The sequence below is a fragment of the Harpia harpyja genome, chromosome Z (assembly GCF_026419915.1).
Source record: "Harpia harpyja isolate bHarHar1 chromosome Z, bHarHar1 primary haplotype, whole genome shotgun sequence".
Lineage (NCBI taxonomy): Eukaryota > Metazoa > Chordata > Aves > Accipitriformes > Accipitridae > Harpia > Harpia harpyja.
Window position 1 is genome coordinate 38,713,310 of NC_068969.1, and position 22,727 is coordinate 38,736,036.

The following is a 22,727-nucleotide window of genomic DNA, read 5'->3' on the forward strand; positions in this document are numbered from 1 at the left end:
AACTTTCTTCCTGGCCAGGCTATACACTGGGGTCAGAGAACACTTTAGAAGGGATTACTGCACGTGGAGGGCCAGCAATTTTTCCCAGTTCTGCATGTCCTCTTTTGTCACTCTAAGGTGGTTGCTGGGCTTTTGGGAGGGCAGGGGTGTGACTTGTTTGGACAGTGATTGTGTCTGCATTGAAGCTGATCGTATCTTGCAACAGTGGATACCCCATCCACAAACTTGGTCCTGTAGAGGACGTTTGCGTTGTTAAACATTCCATCCTTCAAGGATACCACAATAAACTAAAACAAACCAGAAAGCTTGAAGTTAATGCTGGCATCCAAATAAAGACTTTAAACAACATTGGAAAAGGCTTCTAAAAGAAGGATTCCTTTTACTTTATTTGGCTAATACCTTGGTGGCAATTCTTCAAAAAATACTCTGAATGTAACTGAAGCCCAACAGAATGTGCTGAGCAGGTTAATGACTTTTGCACAAATTTTGTAAGAATGCAGGACCTTTCATAGTCTAAAGATACTGCTCAAATTATTTTACAATACTGGTAACAAATGTTCCCTCCTCTCTTTCATAATTGGGAAAGGTCATGTCCTACCACCAGATAGAGATAAGTACTGCCTTTCACTCGGAGTAATACGTTTCTTCACTTCTACAGATTTTTTTCCATGCACAGGCCATGGTGATAGAGAAGTTTTTTCCACTACAACAGGGTCAAAAAAAAAAAAATTTTAAAGCCCAGATTAAAGAACTCTACCAAAAAAAAAAAAATCAGGATGTGGGTCATGCCTGAAATTGATCATATCACAGATATTCTTCCCTATTACTACCTGTTTTTTAGCCACTGCAGCAACGGCTTACATGAAAATGTAATGCCTAGAAGTTTCACAGTTGCCATATCATCAGTGATAACTTCCACTTGAAACAACTTAGAAATACACATCTCTGGAGTAAAATACTTGAACGGCTTAGACTCAGTGGCAGACTGCCTCTGAAAGTAATGAAGTGCATAAACAGACAATCAAAATAGTTTCAAGATCATACCTGGGAGTGTCTGAAATGAGTATGAAGCATCTGCCCAATATTCTGGGTATGAGAGAGATCAAGGGCTGCATCCACTTCATCCAAGATGTAAATTGGGGCAGGTTTGAAGAGAAGCATGGATAAGATCAAGGACAGGGCCACCAATGATCTAATATAGAGAATAAGTAAGTTATGTTTTCTGCTCTTGTTTGAGAGGCTTTGGCTTATGAAAAAAATTGTTTGGTAGTAACAAAATGCTCTCTCAAAAGCAGATTCATGCTATGAGTTCTGAAGAGACAGAATGACAGCTTCTGCCACAACTTCTGATTTCAAAATGTGAAGCCTTCTGCCAGAAATGGCAAATGTTACTTACTTTTATCGGAAGACCAGGTTAGTTGGGTGAGGATGTTTAAAATCATGCTGTTGCTTTACCTATTTTCAATTCTGAGTTTTGCAGTGCTGTTTTTCAATGTACAGTTCTTGAAGCATGGTGTCCTTCAGAAAGTTCTGTATCTCTGTCTCACCTCTTCCTAAATTCTGTGTCTACTTTTCAATTTGTTAGATTTTTCTTTAGAAGTTGAAAAGAAGCACATACCCTACACAGTACCTGTAATCACTGGAGAAGACAACTGTCACCATGACACTACTTTGACACCGGGGCAGAACTTGTCTATATAGATTTTTGAGATTACAACTCAAGGGCTGGAGCATTTAACTCAACAGTACCTCAGTACTACCTAGCATTAACTGCAGTTTTCTCACCAGTCAATTCATTTTTTGTCACTTCTCCATGGAGTAAAATCTTGTTTGTTATCATATTCCAAGTAATGCATTGTTCTAAGTCAGATTCCTCTTTGAGCTGAAATGAATTAATAATGCTTTCAATATTAAGTCAGGTTGGAAGGAGACAAGAGTCCCTGACTTGACTAGGGAAAAGATTCATTTTTTGCTTTTCTGAACTATAATTAGCTAGACATATCAATTACATACACAACTGCAATGGAAAACAAACAAAAACCCCACAAAGTTCACCAACCTTTGTCCTCCACTAAGTTCTGTTAAGTTTTCCTTCCAGGTGTTTCCTAAGGCAACTCTGAACTCCAGACCATCCAAGATATTCTGGGTTTTAGAGAGTGCTAGCATAGCTTTGGCTCCTGGTAGAAGAGTTGAGAAAATTGAACCAAAGTCTTCATTCACCTAGAAGTCAGACCATAAAAGACGTATGTACATGCTTTGAATCAAGAGCACAAACAGCTAAAAACTCAGTGGTAAGCTGCACAATGCTCTAGAAGCCTTGCCCAGTTTAACCCAATGACTTCTTATCTCCTGACAACTAGCACATACAGGATAGTGAGAAAATATTAGCATATGGAATCTTTCATTTTCTCTGTACTGAAAAGAGAAGCATCACCAAGGACACCTTATACTAAACATTTTAAAAGGGTCAAATGAAAGAAATATTGGAAGGCTTCTTTATGCTATCAGCCAGGGAAATGCTTATGCCCTACCTTATATTTATTAACTGGTAAATTGTGATTTCTCCCAATTAAAGGACTATATAACAGTATAAGCACCTTATAAAAGACACACACTGGCATCGTTCCCAGTCCTTTTCTTCCCAGGATTACTTAAGCAATGCCCAGGTATTAGATGGGAGGCAACTTTGTAAACATAGATTAAAATTCCCTAGGTCAAGGAATGTATCTGAGAACGCACTTATTCCACCAACTGTGATACTTTTAAAGACAATTCACTGATTTTTGCCAAACAAGATTTTGCAATGAAAAGGTACCATTTTGTCAGTGATATCCTGAGTAATTAAAAGCGACACTTCATTTGTAAGCAATTTCATCTTAGATATAATTGATCTTCTCAAAGGCCAAAAATTACAAGTTCTCCTGGTACAGCAGAAAAGAATGTGTCAAGAGCTTTCCATGTAGAAAGGGAAAGGGAAAATATTACACTTTTGTTATAGTTCATGATATGAGAGAACTAGTAAGAAAGCAGAGCACTTAGATAACAGGAACATAAATCAGCTGTGGCTCTATTCCAGTATGACCTACCCTATAAGTGACAGGAAAACCAGCCCAGGTCCACAGCCCCACATTTTATGGGGCTACACAGAACCAGAAGATTTTAACTCTGGTCAAATACTGGTTTAAGCAAACAAAAAGAAAAATAGACTGTATTGCTGTTTTGCCTGACTTCCATGTGAGAAACAATGACTTCAGCATGCCAGTAGCTTAACTTTCCTTAAATTTTTGGGGGCACTAAAAAGGAATGGTAAAGTAGTTTTGCAGGTTTAACTCTGTCTTTACAATTCCCAGAGAACTCATGTCTTATTCTCACAAGTGAGATGAAACAGGAGAAATGAAGTGCTTGTTTTGTAATTTAAATACTAGGCAAGGGAGATTAGTTCTGAAGAAAGACATTTTTTTTTTTCCATGGAAATATGCAAAACAGTAATCTAAGATAAATCTGATCCTCTGCTAAAATGTGAAGATTAGATTTCAAATGTCGTACCTTTTTCCAAGCAACATATAAAGCTTCAGTTTTCTTCTGGTCAAGCTCTTCAATAGTTGCAAGAATTTTTGACTTGTCATTCTCTACAATTCTTTGTTTCCTCATTAAGTCATTGTACTGGTGCAATGAGAAGAAAAGGTTGATTTCAATGAACTGTGTGCTCAAATACATTTTGTGCTAATCTTATAGTTTCACTGTTTATCATTTTTGTAACTATGAAACAGCCATTAACCACAAGATTGAAATCCAAAGAATTCATTTAGCTGTATGCAGCATTTAAGTTTTAGGGTATTATTTGCAAATTAAAGCATTAGAATTTTCAACAGTCAGCAAAGGGGAAGACCAACATTACTCTGAAAGTTGCACTTCCTTTTCAAGGTAATCATGTTTCCATTTGCTTTTCTGTAAAAGAAAGGATGCTTCTGGAGGCTAACAGGAAGAACAGGCCAAATCTCATCATGAAACAGTACCCAAAAAGTTGAAGTGGACAGTTTTGAGACAATCCTGGAATAGCCTCAAGATACAGATGAATTCGAGACAGCCCTGGAACACCTTCAAGCTATCATGTTTGAAGATGAACAGTTTTTTGATCTGCAACCTTTAATAAAGTATGTAATTTTCAGATACTGTAACGGATACCACAAAGCTTGCCTAATGCTGCTGCTGCCAGCTTATGATGGATGGGGGCAGGGAGGAATGAAATTATTCTTTTTACCGTCCAAAGTCAAGATTATGCGTAACCTAGAAAACTAGTGCACAAGTGAATAGTTCAAAAATGTAAGATAAGTATAAAAGATCTAACAAAAGGTTTCCTGCTATCTTGTGAAGATTTAGTTTTACTTTTGGTGTATTCAGAAATAGAGCATATGAAAATATAAAGCTACGTTATACATAATACCATATACCCAACCTGCCCAATGTTTATAGGTTAAAGCACAGAATGTTTACCCTCTCCTCTGTCTCAGCAAGCATACTCATAGCTCTTGTGTTCACTTTAATTCCCAGCTTCTCTTTTTTCTCTTGCAGTTTCAGCAGCTTCTGACTTGCTTCTTTAGGATTGTTAGTTTTGAAGTCATAGGCTGTGTTTGGCTGACCAAAAAGTGCTTTCTCTGAAGCTATCCACTCATACTCATTCAACATTTTGGTCACCTGTAAACAAGGACATGTTAAGGCTTTTCCCCCCTGCCCCCCTTCCCAGATGTGAATTATAAATAATTGGGGGGAAAAAAAAAAGGCAACATCCTGAAATTACAACATTAATTCTTCTATCCCAATGCAGCACAGGTGCATACCTTTACAATGCTTCATATGATTTCCGAGACTGTAGATGAACCAAGATTTTTAGGGAGCTTTCACATATACCCATCACGTTTACTTGGACCATGTTCTTCTATATCTGGACTAAGTCACGGTCACTAAATCTCGGGATTAACGCCTTTAATTAGTTACCTAATTTGTCCATATAGTCAGAACGTTCTTCTCATTGATCACATTCTCACTATGATCTACTCTCTTTTAGTCCATACTGATGAGGTCTGTTACAATTTTCAGTTTCCACCCCCTCCTCCTGGGATAAAACTTTCACATCAAGAGCTGCCAATATGACAGTGCTTATTAAGAAAAAAGGCTATTTGCTTTGCATGTGGCAAGGGAAGCAACGACTTTTGGTCACAAGATGCAAGGAAAAGCACAGTTCTGAAATACCTTGGCGGCAGCAGCAGCAGCCTCTTGTTGATGTTTGCTGATGTTGTGTTCTAATGTCTTCACCTTAAGCTGTAACTTATTATTTTGTTCTCTGTATTCTATTGCCTCTGCGGATTTGGCTTTAATTGCTTTATCCTGTAACACAATTACTTTCTTTTGCTTGGCCAGCTCCTTCTGTGCTTTCTCTACAGATTCCTGAAAAGCAAATCAAACAGCGATTTATTAGTTTCTTTTAAAGGCTGGTGTTAGATAGTTGTTAGAAGAGGACACAGCAAGGAAGGAGAAAAAATTCACATGTGGTAACGAAGCCAAAAAATAACTAGCTAGGCTGAACACAATTGAGGGCTGGGAGGAAAGTCCAAACAACAAAATACAATTCCCTAAGGCTCAAATTATAATGTGTATCTTCAGTAACATCAAAACAGATCATGAAACACAGTATTCACTTTTACCTGTGTCTTAGACACCTCAGCTGCCATAGCATTAACTTGCTCCTGGTAGGATTTGATTGCTTTCTCTGCAGCTGCTATCTGTTGTTCATAGGAAGCCTGTTCTTGTTTTAGCTCTTTAAGTTCCAGAACTAAAGCTTCAACTTCCTAGAGAGATGTTTTCAAATTTATTACAGTTAAATACAAAGAATTAAGATTCAGTTTGACATAGTAAATGCTACAGAACATTAACAGTACCCATTCTTCAGCAAGGGGACAATCTCAGAAAAAAAAAAAAAAAATCAGCAATTTCTGTGTCAGTGACTACAGAATAATATATTACGTTCCAAAACTGACAGTATTAAAACTTCATCAGAATCAAACTTTACGATTCCTGCAACCACTTTTGACATCGAGAAATTGCCAACAAAGCTTAAGTTTTACCTGCTGCTTTTCCTTCATTTGTTTGCTTGAAGCATCTGCCTTTTTCTTGGCACCATCTAGTTTCTGCTGGGCATATTTTAGTTCTTTTTCATATTCTGCTTCTGCATTTTTCATTTTGTTCTCTAATACCTTGTATTTATTTTCTGCTTTCTTTTGGGTCTCTTCAGTTTTCTTTAATGTCTCTTCGCACTCCACTGAATCAAGAAGTACAGTACTGAGATTGAACATTGTTCTTATCTTTAAATTTACATCCTGAACTCCAACTGAATAAATCTGTCTGCCTCTAACAGAAAAAAGTGGTTGTATGTTTGCTAGTTACTGAAGTCAGCAATTTCAGTGATTATTCTAAGACAGTGTGCTGCTGTTACCAGTATGAATAGGGCACCAAATAGACAACCAGTCATTAAAATTAATGAAAATAAGCCCTTTTTCTTTTTTTGACAGGAGCAAGTATATGCCAAATTACATGATCAAGTAATTAATCAGATGGCTACCTAATTAAGCTATCACCTCATCCCTAGAATACTATGTCTATAAACATATAACTTCTGTCCATCTTTTTTATTTAGATGTTTTACTTACTGCTGCATTTGCTTCCTTTTACATTTTTCCTTAGCTATATGAACAGTACTTTCCAATGCTTTCTTGTTAGGCAAACTATTTATATTGCTAACCTTAAATATCTACAGAAACTGATGGCTTGGAAAAAACAAAGATTACTCAAATATGGGATTAGATCCATTTTAAAACTTCCCTGAAAAACCATATTTCCTTTTATTATAAAGTATATAAAACAATAAGAATATAACCTTTACTACAGGAGAATGACCAACCTTATGTGAATCACCTCTATGCAAGTCGATTGTGATTCTGTATTTGTTACATATTCCAAAATATAAAGCTAGTATTTTCAAAGCAAAAAATATTTTTTTCTTAAGCAAAGATTCTACTACTCAAACAGCCAAATATCCATCTCATTCTCAGCAACTAGCTTTCAGTTAAAAGATTAAGAACACATTTGTCACCGATGGTTTTCTTCAGGGCAAGCAGCTCTTCCTCTTGTTTGTGATAAGCGCTTTGATGAAGCTTCGTTCGCAACAGCTCTGCTTCCTCAGACTTCATCTCCCACTGCTGCTTCAGTTGCCGGTACCTTTGAAGACAGTAAGGATATACACTGCTATAGGGAAGGGTACCCAGCACTTCAGTTTGAAGCGTTTACAGAAATAAGTAGATACTGAAATAAGTAGATAAATACTTATATTCCCATTCTAATGTGAGATAAATGATTGACGGTTGGACAGATAAGCTTAAATGCATGAAAGTCTGATACAGTTTCTTTAATAGTAATTGTGAATTTTGTAGGTATATAAGTTATTATATATGTAACTCCTGGTTATGTAGCCATGATAAGATATATTAAAAACAAACAAATGCAACACATGGAATTTGGCAACAATTCAGAGTTCATGTTTTTCCAACCAGCAGCATGACAGATGCTAGGCTGAAGCATTAAAGAAAAAATATCTAAAAGCAAAACTTGTTTCTTCCTTTTGGTCATATTTCTGAAAGTCTATTACAACTCAAAACAATTTGAAAAACAAATCCAGCTGGTAGATAGCATATTACACAACACTATACCTCCTTATGGGATTTTTACAGAACTGACTAAACATATCTTTATATTCCATCTTTTTAAAAAGATCTTCAGTAATTGAGTAGCTGAAAATCAAATACACTTAAAATTATTTAATTTAAATCCTTACAGCAGTATCACTCAGATATTCTCCTTTAGTACCTTTATATTTTCTTGGAAGAAAAATAATAGCTATCACAAATTGTAATTCTGTATGGGTGACCTGGTTTCAGCTGGGATAGAGTTAACTGTCTTCCTAGTAGCTGGTACAGTGCTATGTTTTGAGTTCAGAGCGAAGAATGTTGATAACACTGATGTTTTCAGTTGTTGCTCAGTAGTGTTTAGACTAATGTCAAGGATTTTTCAGCTTCTCATGCCCAGCCAGTGAGAAAGCTGGAGGGGCACAAGAAGTTGGCACAGGACACAGCCAGGGCACCTGACCCAAACTGGCCAACGGTGTATTCCATACCATGTGACGTCCCATCCAGTACAGAAACGGGGAAGTGGGGGGCAGGGATTCGCCGCTCGGGGGACTGGCTGGGTGTCGGTCGGCGGGTGGTGAGCAATTGCACTGCGTATCATTTGTACATTCCAATCCTTTCATTATTGCTGTTGTCATTTTATTAGTGTTATCATTATCATTATTAGTTTCTTCTTTTCTGTTCTATTAAACCGTTCTTATCTCAACCCACGGGTTTTGCTTCTTTTCCCAATTTTCTCCCCCATCCCACTGGGTGGGGGGGGAGTGAGTGAGCAGCTGCGTGGTGTTTAGTTGCTGGCTGGGGTTAAACCACGACAATGGGTATTACAAATTATGGCTGGAACAGATCCATTCTTCAGTGGACTTCATGAAACTTTGGAAAACTTCAAGTGATTTCAAGTAGACTTCATTGTATGCTTTTTTTTTTTCCTGTATTACCCAAAATAAAGTTTTCTTGCATATTTTGTCTAAAAACTAAATTTGCTTGTTGATTGCTATACTTAAAAATTAAATTTGGGGGAGGGTGAGAGCTATGAGGGAGAAAGGGAAAAATTTTCTGCATATTACATTCTCAACAGGCCCTACCCCTTCCAAAAATACTTCTTTATATTACATTTACTCAGTCATATAAGAGAAACGATAGACACTTTATAGGGCAAACCTTACTTTTCAGCAACATTCTTCAGGCTTGCCAGCTCATTCTCTACAGTCTCAAGTTCAGTTTCCTTTGTCCTGAGTTCTACTGCAACATCTTTCATTTCTTGAATTTTAGACAATATTGGTGCAGCCTGTGCACATGCACCTGTTCAGTGAAAAAAAAGCAAAGTCAAGCTAATTGGAATTAGACTAGTGGATTCATCACTGCCAAATAGCAAATTCTGAGTGTTAATAATGATGCAGATTGATGATTTGTGTTAGTTAGAAAACAGAAAGGCAGCTAGGCTAAAGGTACAGTAGTTCTCAGTGGAGAAAGACTACCTCTTCCGTTATAGAATTTAGTTCTGCACACTTTGAATACTACACATGCATTTCTTGTGAAATCAACTAAATTTTCATAATTTATGAAATTACCTTACATTAATTATGAATTACTTCAAAAAGTGCTTGAATTCAAAGCACTTCTCCTTCCAAGAGGATTATATAGCCAAGTAAGATTTACATATTTAAAATCTAAACTACTGTATGCAAATAGTTTGCCATTAATTTTTTCTTAGTCTAACCAATCTTATTTCGACTCAAGACTAACAAATCTTTGCTCAAACAGGTATTATCCCCAGTATGAGACTAAACAAAAAGGTTACTGTTCATTTTTATAAAAAACATGCAGAGCAGTAAAGAAATCAACAGACACACTGTATTATAATATGAATAAAATCAGCAATTGCCTCCATGCAGAGTGCCTTGGGGGTCAAACATATCTCCATCAAATGTAACACTTCTCGTCATTATCCTTTTGTCAAAGGTCACTTTCTTAGCATTTTCCATGTTATTACAGACCAGTGTTGTTCCAAAGACATATTCCATTGCTTTCTGCAGTTCCAAGTCATATCCAACTAGAGAAAGGGCTAAATCCAAGTTATCATGACCAGCCTAGAAATCAAATGAAATGCAATTAGTATGCCTTAAGTTATAAGAATTTTCAAATTTAATTTGTCTTCTCTTGATAAAAACACTTTCTAAAAACATCATTATGTTGTAAAATGATTTCAGTTAAAAGTGGAATATCCATTTAAACATCACATAGCTGAAAGGATACAAAGGAAAAAAATCAAGATACCCTCAATCTCTGTAGAAATTCTTATTAGCGTAACCATTAAGACACCCATGTTTTTAGCAAAGAAACAAAACGAAAAAGGTACACAAGCAAAATAGTGTAAATAGCATGTTTATTTACATACCAAGCTTTGGGCCAACTTGACCGTGTCTTGTCCAATACACCTGGCTGAAATGTTGTTTAGTGGAATGATGGTGTATCGATGCTTTAGTTCACCCTTTTCTAAAAGCTTTTTGCCAGTAACCTCAAATGAGAAGAATTACAAAGCATACCTGAATACATAACTGATATTGTAAAGTAAGACAATAGGGCACTGCAAGAGGACTATATTATTGCCCATAACTATGCATGACTCTCTTAACCTAATTTAAACATGTACATGGGTCCAAACCACCTCTTAAGCATTCAGTAACAATGCACATGCTCACTAACCCTGAATCACACGACCTCATCTCAACATTCAGAGATCTGTATTAAAGTAATAAACATACCTCTGTGTCCACAATAATGTTATAGAGTTTCCCTCCAGCCACCGCTTCTAGGGCTTTTGCTTTGGATAGATCTTTCACAGTGATAAGAGACACAACAGGGCCTTTCACATGGTTTCGATTCCAATTTTTTTCTGGATCTCTTAAAAAATATTTAAATTATGGTAATCACATGTTTGTCTCTGTCCCACAGATCTTAAAAAAATTATGTTTAAAAACTCATACTGCTTATTTTACTGGTATAAGAAAGTCTCAATTCTATCAGGAAAAGAAACCACAGAAAATGGTTAAACTAAATACTTCAGGGCAAGAGACTTCCCAATAAAGGGTCAGTTGCAAAGTCATTAAAAGAATGTCCTTCCTAATTTTGGTATAATTTGTTAACGCAATTTTCAGATTTTACTATGGGTTCTATTATTAGCACAGCTATAGGAATATATTCAGACTGATGATTATTACACAACCAAATAAATCTGGGGATACATATATTGGATTGGTGGAGACAGATACAATGTTGACCTCCACAGAGCATGTCTACTCAGAGCCCTCAGGGAGGACTCTGAAAAGTAACGATTCTATGGTTTTAGCTACTATAGCTGAGTTATGGCTTGCAAACACCATCATACAAAACTTTTAAATTACAGTGATTTTGATAAGGCTGTCATTTAAGAATGACTGTATCACTTTCCCTGCTGCTCATTAATTCAGCCAACATTTCCTGATTCCCCACTCCTCCTCCTCCGCCCCTTACATTGCAGCTAAGATAGTCATGGTTCACTGGCACTACAAGGAAAGTAACAGCTAAGCAATTGATGGAATTATCCTGTAAGTCCCATAAGCCATGCTTAAAATGCCCCCAAAAGCACTTTCAAATGTCTTTTAGGATCACACTGAGATCTTACTTGTATTCAAAATGTAGATGAGGAAACTTTGCCATTAAGCCTTCATACAATTCTCTCAGCCGGCTGATGTCATGAGTCAATGCCTTCTTTTTTGCTAAAAGGGCTGCTTCTTTCTCTTCTTAAAGAGTTGAACACAAGCAGTAGACAAACAGCCAGAGCACAGAAATCTGTCAGCTTAATAATTGGTATGCTACACTGCTTATCTACATATATGTAGAGAACACTTAATTGAAAGACTTTCTAAAATTCTTTGTAAATTTCCAGTTTAGACAAATTAACACCATCACAATACCAAACATGCAAAGAGTTTAAAGTCTAATGTGCTTCTCTGAATATCATTCTGGAATATCAGTTTACAGTTCTGAGTAGCTTCTGCAACAAATGTTACCTGGAATGAGAAACAAACTTTAAGAACTGTTTTAGGTAGGGAAAACCAGGAAGAAACAGGAAGGTTCATCCCTATAAATTTTAGATGGAATTTAAATTTTCCGTTAAACTTTAAAACATTCAGCCTCAAGTTTATAAATTAAAATTATTTTAAACTATTTTCTGTGGAAGGCAAGAGCTTGCAGAGCTTTGACCAGAGAAATTTCTTTGTGCGTGAAAGCAGCACACTTGGGTTTTCAGTTCCTCCTAGTATTAGGTCTGGATAGGATGGAGTTAACTTTCCCCATAACAGCCCTCATAATGCTGTGCTTTGTGTTTCTTGTAGAAAGGTGTTAATAACATACTAGTGTTTTGGCTACTGCTGAGCAGTGCTCCCAAAGCATGAAGGCTGTCCCTCCCATCCCCCTCCAAAGGCCAGTAGGCTTGGAGTAGGCAAGAGGTTGGGAGGGGACATAGCCAGGACAGCTGACTCAAGCAATATCCCATACCATATGGAGGTGAGCTTAGCAATAAAAGCTAAGAGAAAGGAGGAGGGGAGGGGGCATTCATTATTAAGGCATTTGTCTTCCAGAACAGCCGCTACATGTACTGAGGTCCTACTTCCCAGGAAGTAGCTGGATATCACCTGCTGGTGGGAAGCAGAGAGTAAATCTTTTTGTTTTCCTTTGCTTTTGTGTCTGATAGAGCCAGTTCCACCTGGCTCCAAGACAGACCCACCGCTGGCCAAGGCTGAGCCCACCAGCAATGGTGGTAGTGCAGCTGTGGTAATGTATTTATAATAAGGGTAAAAACTGCTGCACAACAGTACGTGGGAGAGAGGAGTGAGAATATGTGAGAGAAACAACCCTGCAGACAGCAAGGGCAGTGAAGGAGGGGGAGGAGGTGCTCCAGGCACCAGAGCAGAGATTCCCCTGCAGCCCGAGGTGAAGATCATGGTGAGGCAGGCTGTTACCCTGCAGCCCATGGAGGTCCACAGTGGAGAAGGTATCCACCTGCAGCCCATGGAGGACCCTACACCAGAGAAGGTGGATGTGCCCTGAAGGAGGCTGTGACCCTGTGGGAAAAACGTGTTGGAGCAGGCTCCTGGCAGGACCTGTGACCCGACAGGGGACCCACGCTGGAGCAGTCTGTTCCTGAAGGACTGCACCCTGTGGAAAGGATATGCACAAAGGACCCATGCTGGAGCAGTTCATGAAGAACTGAAGCCCGTGGGAAGGACTCATGTTGGAGAAGTTTATGGATGACTGTCTCCCATGGGAGGGACCCCACGCTGGAGCAGGGGAAGAGTGAGGAGTCCTGCCCCTGAAGAGGATGGAGTGGCAGAAACAACATGTCATGAACTGACTGCAACCCCCATTCCCCCTCTCCCTGCACTGCTCAGGGGGAGGAGGAAGAGAAAATCAGGAATGAAGCTGAGTCCAGGAAGAAGGGAGAGTGGGAGGAAGTTGTTTTAAGGTTTGTTCCTATTTCTCATTATCCTACTGATTTAATCGGTAATAAATTAAATTAATTTCCCCAAGATGAGGTTGTTTTGCCCATGACAGTAATTGCTGAGTGATCCCCCGGTCCTTATCTCAACCCACAAGCCTTTCGTCACATTTTCTATCCCCTGTCCAGTTGAGGAGGGGGAGTGATAGAGCAGCTTGTTGGGCACCTGGCAGCCAGCCAAAGTCAGTCCACCACACTTCTATATTCCTTTTCAGATTCCCCCCAAATTATGCACCACAAGTCTGTACAGACCTTCATAGTTCAGCATCTTCATTTGGATCTCCAGTTTTTCTTTTGTTTTTCTGACAGCTTCAAGTGCTGCTTGGTCTTTCTTGTAGCCTCCATCCATCTTTTTAACTTCATCTTGTTTTGTCTTTAATTCTTGCTGTGCATAATTCAACTTCATTTGAGCCTGTAAGGAGTAAGAAAATATGGAATCAGAAGATCTTCAAAGAGAATCTTGCAGGTGCAGCTTTAGAACACTTGCACTAACAAGGTACTGATATAATTTGTAAAAGTTTCCACTGGTTGCAGAAATGCCAAAAAGCAGCCTTGGCTTTTGAAAGTAAGGGCAGAGGTGATTTGGAAATAAAAGCATAAATCATGTATTTGAATACAATAACTCATATTAGCACATGAACAGAGTCTGAGAAGAAACAAGGTAAAATAATGTGGTACACAGCTGTCCTTGTTATTTTCCCCAAGAGTTTTCGTCAAGTTTTATCTAAGTGAGAAAAGCAAAGTGCACCTTCAACTTTGAAAATTTAAATTCCACTGTAAGAATAACCCCAGCAGAGGTTTCCTATCTTAAGACAAAAGAAGTACTGTCTGTTTCAGTCATGTGACTAGCACACAATTTATTTCAGTCATGTGACTAGCACACAATTTATTTCAGTCATGTGACTAGCACACAATTTAACTAAGGAGAAAATAGTTTCTTCTGAACTCTCCATTCACAGTTTCAGGCATCTTTATTTTGATTCCATTAAGTTTTACTGTAGAAATCTCTATAGTATGAATGCATATCATGGACAGCAGTCTTAATTTCCTCCTACCCCATACCGTCAGTCATTTGAGTACTCAGAGTCCTACTTTATGTGTCAAATGCCAGTTTCTATACTTCCATAGAGCAATGTTATAGCTTTTCCCTATTTATCTTTATCTGTGCAAGGATTTTTTTTTTATAACCTGTTTTATCAAAAAGTCACGTTAATGCATATGCCAACTTGTAAAATATCTTGCATAGATATTCTGCAAATATCTTCAGTGACCTTTCAAGAGTGTGTCATCTGGTTTTCAGACAATTTTCAAAAGAAGCAGGAAGGCTGGTCTGAGACAGACAGAGCTTTTATTCTTACCTGTTTAGCCTCTGTTACTGCTTTGCTGATTTCATTTTTGCAGGTCATCATCTGCCCAGCAAGAGTAGCTTCTTCCCCGTCATCATTGCTGGACAAGCCAGCAGACACAGCATTAAAATGCTGTTGGGCTGCAGCTAAAGCATCTGCATCTTTTTCACTTGCTTCCTGTAAAGCATTTAGTTCTTTCTCTATCTTCTTTAGTTCTTTCTCCTTTGACACTAATGCTTTAGAATCCTTCAACAAAACAAAGAACAAAAAAAAAGGAAGAGAGAACCTGAGTCCCACTAACTTTAAATTCATGTTGTTTAGATGAGGAGCTATGAATAGTTTCATCAACTACATCTCTATGACCCTTTCTTTGTCAGATTCTGTGATCTTACAATTTGTCTTTGCATGTTTTAAAGTGTGTACTTGCCCCGTGAGTGCACTGAAGACCTACAGAAGGATGAAATACAGGAAGAGATGACAACTGCCCAAGAACTAGGAGAAATAGCTCTTTCTTCCCAATATCTAAATGTAAAGTATTCTTCAGTGCTCCTCTTGCATAAAAAAACCCCATCAACTGTCAGAAATACACAATGTAGAAATTTCTCCTTTAATTTTAAGAATAACACATGTCCAGAGACCATAATACTTTTGAAGCTATAGGGATCTCTCCTGAGCTTAACAAAGGCTGGCAACCATAAAGAGTTGCACTCTCTTTGTGTATGCATCACAGTTGTTTCTAATGGGAACCTACTACCCATGCCGCACAAATCAAACAATGAGTTTACCATTTGTTTCTGCCTTCCTGATGTAATTCTTGCCAATCATAGAATTATTCTTATCATAATAGGTGAGGAAAAACAGCTGTCCCCCTCAATCTGAATTAATTTAGTGTTTAAAGAAAATTATATACAAAGGTCTTACCTCCTGCATACTTTTTACCAGTTCTTCATACTTAATCTCTTCACTTCTTAAGTTTTGCTTGTTGAGATCAAGGGCACTTTGTGCTCTAGTATTAACTCTTTGACTTTCTGAAAGAGCATCTTCCAGTGAACGGAGCATACAACCAACTTCCTACGATCAGAAATAAAGGAAATTTAATTTAGCCTAAGAAATTGATACAGTATTTGTAATATTTCATCTTCTGTTACAGCTATTTGTAGAAGAGAGAAATATCTGATTGAGCAGGCAGTTAGACTCCAATGCAAACAGGTCAGAACATCTCTCTGAAATCCAAACTACCTTGAAGCCGCTACTGAAGACCCACATCATCCTGTATCATGGGACACTGTCCCTGTACAAAAGCTGCATTTAACCATCCAAAGACCCTATGGGCCATCCTGTATCTAACCAAATTTACTGCCCCCAAAACTGAGGTCAGTACTGATTTTTGTTGAACAGGAGTTTCCTACTTGAAGAGTATTTCTTTTGAGACATCAACAAAAAGGGAGAAAAAAAAATCTCTGGCAAAACATGACAGCAAACAGTTTCTATTCTTCAGTTATTGTTCATTTACAGCAATTGGAAGTAAATAATTTCAGACAAAAGAAAACTTTAAATGGATGTCTTTTAGACAATGGCTAAGAATGACAATGGGCAGTGTATAAGCTAAACAACCCAGAAGAATATAAAATTTCATAGAATCATAGAATGGTTTGGGTTGGGAGGGACCTTAAAGATCACCTTGTTCCAACCCCACTGCCATGGGGAGGGACACCTTCCACTAGATCAGGTTGCTCAAGGCCCCATCCAACCTGGCCTTGAACACTTCCAGGGATGGGGCATCCACAACCTCTCTGGGCAACATGTTCCAGTGCCTTACCACCCCCACAGTAAAGAATTTCTTCCTAATATCTAATCTAAATGTACCCGCTTTCAGTTTAAAACCATTACCCCTCATCCTATCACTACAATCCCTGATCAATAGTCCCTCCCTGTCTTTCCTGTAGGCCCCCTTTAAGTACTGGAAGGCTGCTATCAGGTCTCCCTGGAGCCTTCTGTTCTCCAGGCTGAACAGCCCAACTCTCTCAGCCTGTCCTTGTAGGGGAGGTGCTCCAGCCCCCTGATCATTTTTGTGGCCCTCCTCTGGACCTTCTCCAACAGGTCCATGTCCTTCCTGTGCTGAGGACCCCAGAGCTGGATGCAGGACTCCAGGTGGGGTCTCACGAGAACGGAGTACAGGGGCAGAATCACCTCCCTCTACCTGCTGGCCATGCTTCTTTTGATGCAGCCCAGGATGCCATTGGCTTTCTGGGCTGTGAGTACACAAGGGTATATTATCTGTAAAAATAATTCCCTTCTCATATAGCTCCTTGTATTCAGATATTCAGACAAGCAGGACTCTGTTCTCACTTACGTTATCTCTTTTCTTTTCCATCTCTGCAATTTCTTCATCCAGTTGCCTGACCTTTGTTTCACTTTCAGCTATTGATTCCCGAAGCGTCTCTACATTAGCTTCCAATTCCTTTAATACTTCAGCGGAGGATACATTTTTCTCTTCAGCCAGAACAAACTGATGAGCTATACAGAAACGGCTTAAATGTTCTATTGCTCGTATCACTTTTTGGTATTCTAGATAGCATGATCGTTCCTGAAAAGACACCAATACAAAAAAACCTCTAAAACTTGATGGAAAAATATGAAGTAGGGCTGTTATAGAAATCTAAGCACTTCTGCTAACATTAACATTTGTAGATAAGAGGAGGGATTCTCCATGTTAAGTAATATATTCAGTATTGTACATTGCAGGCCTGCTTAGGAAAATTTTAGATAAAACAATACTCATACAATTGATTGTACAACTAAGATACGTTTTTATCTTCTATTTTTATCTAGCTCTCTTGTTTTCTTCCTTCTCCCTACATTCCCCTCTGTGATTTCCTGGAAGTCCTGCACGTCACATTTTCTGTATTCAGACAAAAGATAAAATTTCGCTCTCTTAAAAGATTCTAAAAAGCTTGAAAACATGCTATTGTTTTAGCCACCACATACTGGTTCAGGGTAGCTGAAAGTATTTTTTCAGTACTTTAAGGGCCCTACCACTCTTCTAATTCTTCCATACCTCTTTCAGTTTCTGTAAAGTTGGAGTGATCTCCTCATTTAAGACCTGAAACACAAAACAGAACATTTATACTCTGATTTTTAAAACTCTTAGATGTCTAAGCATGAATACCTAGTTCCAGGTGCAGAAATGAAATATTCTACAAGTTAAAAACCACACTCTACTAGTTACTCAGTTATCTTCAACAAATATAAAAGAAAGTGTACTTTCCAACATGTAGTACCATTTCAATGTCTTTCAGTTTGGCATCCTTCTTCTCTATGGTTTTCTGGACAGCTGTTTTCTTGCATTCATACATCCTAGTACCAGCTGCTTCTTCAATCATAGCTAAAATCTAAAATAAAACAATGCAACAAAAAGTTGATGTTTCTTCTTATGTTAGACAGGTTCAACTCAGAACTGAGTTGAAAATCTCATCTCCCTCCAACACCTTTTTTTTTTTTTTGCCCACCCTGCCCTTGATTTTTGTCATTCAAAACAAATCAGTAAAACTTCAGACAAAAAACTCCCACAACTTTCTTACCTCTGGTGGCTTCATATTTAGAACTTTGGTAATTCGTCCCTGGTGACAGACAGATAAAACAATGGTGTCTGTTTTTTACTACTGCATGTACATAAACAAACAAACAAACAAAAAACACCAATAACCCAAAACCCCAGACCCAAAAAACCCCACTCATTTTTATATGTTATATTATAAGCTCAAACATTATTTTCTTTCCTTTTTTTTTTTTTTTTTTTTTTTTTGGCTACAGGTGTAGTCATATGTTTGAGTTACAGCCTAACTGTGGTGATACTGCTCAATTTACAGTTTAATATGATGCATTGTCCTTTAAGGAGGACTATCAGTCAATAGTTTCACTATGTAGGCCTGGTTACTTTGTATAAACAATGCATAAAAAGGAAATATCCTGCTCCAGAAGGCTCTGAAGGCCGGATGATTGCCAAAGAAGCATGAACTAGAGGAAAGGTAAAGGTAGCAGAGGGAGATCACGACCACTGACTCAATTCAAGACTGGAAAGACTTGCCCCCCCCCATGCCTGCAAGGAGCATGCTTGCTAATTTATATAGCAAGCAAGGCTAATTTAAATATAACTAACCAGTAGTAGATGAGATGGTGACTACTAACCAATGAACATACATTTAGATGGTTTTTTACTAATCATGTAACAGAATAAATACATTGTAGTTCTTTGGCATGGTGTGCTAGCTTTGTGCAATTATCACCTAGCACCCATCTTTGTGTAAACGTGAAATAAATAAATATCTTGGCTCTGTGTGTAAGATTGGCTTATTGCACACTGGGTATTGAACTTAGCTTTTGGGACAACATAAGGATAATCTAGTTTACTCAATAGTTTTGCTCTTGAAAGTTCAAACAATCACTTCTTCAGGCAGCAAGCTTGAAACGGCCCTTATCTCTCACCTTACTCATCCTCCAAACACCTGATTACATCTTAAAGGAGTAAGAGTCTTACTGAGTTGCTGATGTTGAACAAGCTCTTAATCATAAACTGGCTTTTTGGACATTTACCCCATATGTAACTAGGGGGAAGCAGAATAGGTGCAAAACTGCCCCCCCCCCCAAGTTGGGACAGTTCTGTTTGAAACTGTAAATCCTGCTGTTTTATTATTCCTTGCAAATATTTCAGAGATTTGTCTAGTCCCTGTGTTGATGTTTTTAAGGGTCTTTTAAATTGGTCATCTCTTCCTTTGTTGGTTGTGATTTAAGAAGGCAGGCATATCAACTTCATTCAATATTGTCTAACATGGAACACACATAATAGGAAAAAAAAATCTCTTTTTAGCCTAATAATAAAAGCAACACCTACCTGTTAAAGAGACAAAAAAGAAAATAAAATTGGAATATGTTTTAGAAAAAGCTTGCTACATGAGGTCTTGTGCTACAAGACATGCGTTTCAGGACCAAACTATGCTGTACTGAAAATCTTAACTACTTAGCAGACATTTTATTTTTACTTAATAAGAAGTTGTTTTTCTCTGATTAGGAACTTAAGTGTTCTTCCACTATCTATCCTGCCTCAAATTTAGTGCAACTTCTATTCTTTTTGGATTTTAGAAAGATGCACACAATAACCTGCATAATGAGGAAGTGAGGGTTATTGACATTGAGTCCAACAGAACGGAAGAGATCCTGCACGCGAGCGTTGGTAGCATTCATACCATTGATGAGATACCTATTTCTACCTCCAACGACAACCTGGAGAAGGAAAAGAAATGGAAGAAACTTTAAGTGATTTTAAAATGTCTTGATATTATTAGAATATAAACTGTAATAAAGAATAAAAAATCTGAGCAAATCCCATATATTTTATCTTTGCATACACATACAGATGCATACTATACAGAACATCAAAACAGATCTTGTTGGACTGAAGAGACATTTAAAGTACCCAATTAAAAGATAAGAAAGATCAGTCATTGAGGGCAATACTGACAAGAAAATTTTCAAACTCCACAAGATTTCACTTTTGGGTTTGTTTTGTTTTAAACCTTGGAAGACATCTTCATCACAAAGATAAAGGTTCCTTTGTTCTTTGAGACCAAATTTAACACACAGTTCAGACATTAAGAGGAAAATATGAAAGCAGATGAAAAAGCCCCAAAATATAAAATTATGAGTTGCTTTAGGAACATTACTTCATTTTTATTATGTTTCTGTGCAAGTCCATAGAAAACATTATTGATATAATACATTTAACAATATTTTTAAAAATTGGATTTACTTGGGAAATTAGTTTATCTAGTACACTGGATCTACTTCTACAGTTTGTGTTACTAACTACACTGTAGAAGCATTGCCTCACTTGCAAAAACTCAGGGACTTTAAAAATTACTTTTTTTTTTTTCCTTGAAAAGTCACTTTGTTGAGCATGGTAAAAAAGTATATAGGCTACTAACCAACACAGATATAAAGACTCACCTGCCTAGTGACGGTGATCTCATCACTAGCTTCAAATCCCAGTGGACTTAGTTTCTTGTTAGAATTATCAAAGGTAATAGATACAGTTGCTTTACTAATTCCAGCTTGCCCATTTTTATAAACTAGATCTTGCAGACTGGAAGCTCGCACCTAAATCCATGGAACAGATAAATACATTTTTGAAAGAAATTCATGACACAGCTTCAGTGCGCTACTGTAGGTTTTAGAGAAATGAATGGAAAAAATGCAGATCTAGCTGCAGATTTAAGAGTTCACGTGAGAAACTGACATATGGGAGCTGCGAGGTGCTAGCATTGTAAAACCGCAGGCAGAGTGTGCCAGTCTAGTTTTAGTGAGCTAATTTTTTCTGCATGAGATTCCTGACAAAAACTGAATAGATGTTTAAAAAAAAAAAAAAGCCAGATGACTAGTTCAGTCACCAGTACATTTACTTAAAGAGCATTTATTATTCGTAACACAGTTCACAGAGAAATATATCAGAAAGTGTTTCTTGGAGGTCTGCTGGATTTGTCTACAACTGGAGGGGTGGGGGAAGAAATAAAAAAATCACCCAAAGACAAAGAGATTCAAATTGATGTCAGAGCACACAATTTTTTTTATACGAGTAAAGCAGATATATCATCTTTTAAATAGCAGGCATTGCATGAAAAACAGCTTTTTTTTTTTTCCTGATGAACCTGTTGGCCAAATTTTAAGACCCAATCCAGAAGTGAAAAACTTTATTACGAACAAACAATTTAGTGCCTTTAGCTGCAAAAGATCTTCGGCTTGAGGTTGCTACCTTTTAAGTGGGTATTTTTAGTCTAATGCTCTAAGCTGAACACTTTGAGCTAGTGTAGTATATTGGTGAAATTGTAATTCAGTCTTAATGTAAGAATGAGCAAGAATGACAGAGACCCAGTTTCATCTACTGAAAAATCCATATAAATAAAACTAATTTTTTTGATAGAAGCACCACTTCAGGTCTTCCATTGGAGATTACTCAAGAGAGTAATATGAAACATTGCTGACAGAAGAAAGACCTTTCTTAAATGTCCCCTCTCTCTTTACCTGTGTCAGATTGCTGATTCCCAACAGGAAGCAGATTGAGTCCAAGATATTGGATTTGCCACTACCGTTCAAGCCAGTAATGGCATTGAATAATGGGTCAAAGCCACAAATTTCAGTCCTCTGAGCATAGGATTTAAATCCTTCGAGAACAATTGACTTGATGTGCATCTTCGCTAGGTTCCTGAGTAAGCAGGCGAAGTATTCCTCCCAAGAGTATGCACAAAGGTATCTGGATTATAAACCTACATATTTCAAAGAAAAAAAGAAAAAAGAAGCAAACGAATCAAACTCCATGCGAAATAAACAGCTAATTTTACCAGAAAATTGAAAGAACACATGACTTTTACAACAAAAAGATTATACATTTATAAACGGAAAGTTCCAAGTAGACCCCAGATCCAGGAAGCATCCGAACAATACTTCAACTTTTTTAAGCGACGTGACTTTACACAACTTTCATCACGACATCTGTATGAAGACTGTGGCATAACCCTCGTTTCTCACAAAGCCGGCCGTTAGTCCATCAGCCAGCACGGGAAGGGCCCGGATCTTTCAGAACCCAGCAGAAGGAGAGACTTCCTTTCCAGCCTGCAGGACTACTACGTGCTCAGCCCCACCGCACCGGAGGGCTGAAGCCCAGGAAAACGACAGCCTCGGCTCTGAGGCGCCGTGAACACAGCCCTTTCCCTGCCCCTGCCCTTGCCCTTGCCCCTGCCGCCGCCAAGGCGCCTGCCCCCACGTTCTCGCCGACGGTGCCGCGGCTCCCCACAGCCCTGCGGGTTACCCCTGCCAAGCGAGCCCTCGCTGGCGGCTCTGACGCCGAAACCAGCCGGGCCCGGCGCACCGGCCGCCAGTGGGCCCCCTCCCCAAGCCCCGGTGCCTCACCGTCGGCGCCGCTCCAGCCGCCCGGCCCGATTCAATTTTGGCGCCGAGAGTCGGCGGCCGTTAGAGGAAGCGCCTGCTCGCGGTTGGTTCCCGCGCTGCCTGCCTCGGGCGGGCCAGCTCCTCCTTTTCTGGCGAGACGGGAGGGAC

The 22,727-nt window shown here is 38.4% G+C and overlaps 1 protein-coding gene across 1 annotated transcript; it reads right to left on the reverse strand.

The window, feature by feature from the left end:
- SMC2 (structural maintenance of chromosomes 2) lies at positions 1 to 22,721 on the reverse strand. Its single transcript, XM_052775986.1, has 25 exons — positions 22,581 to 22,721; positions 21,696 to 21,937; positions 20,625 to 20,774; positions 19,779 to 19,901; positions 18,203 to 18,241; positions 17,903 to 18,013; positions 17,680 to 17,724; positions 16,975 to 17,208; positions 15,543 to 15,692; positions 14,634 to 14,867; positions 13,528 to 13,687; positions 11,401 to 11,518; positions 10,502 to 10,640; positions 10,135 to 10,254; positions 9,622 to 9,826; positions 8,903 to 9,038; positions 7,148 to 7,272; positions 6,123 to 6,316; positions 5,703 to 5,846; positions 5,251 to 5,445; positions 4,495 to 4,695; positions 3,547 to 3,663; positions 2,060 to 2,220; positions 1,045 to 1,192; positions 1 to 287 (listed from the first exon to the last, which is right to left on the reverse strand). Exons 2-25 carry the CDS (start codon positions 21,861 to 21,863, stop codon positions 108 to 110), a joined length of 3,597 nt encoding a protein of 1,198 aa, XP_052631946.1. The 5' UTR covers positions 21,864 to 21,937; positions 22,581 to 22,721; the 3' UTR covers positions 1 to 107.
- Positions 22,722 to 22,727: the final 6 nt, after the last annotated feature.

Coding starts and splice junctions, on each gene's coding strand:
- SMC2 (XM_052775986.1), bottom strand. CDS start 21,863: ATGCACATCAAGTCAATTGTTCTCGAAGGATTTAAATCCTATGCTCAG. Junction 10,255..10,501: donor ACATTATTGTGGACACAGAG/GTATGTTTATTA, acceptor TTCTCATTTGAG/GTTACTGGCAAAAAGCTTTT. Junction 4,696..5,250: donor CTGCTGCTGCTGCCGCCAAG/GTATTTCAGAAC, acceptor CCTTGTTTACAG/GTGACCAAAATGTTGAATGA.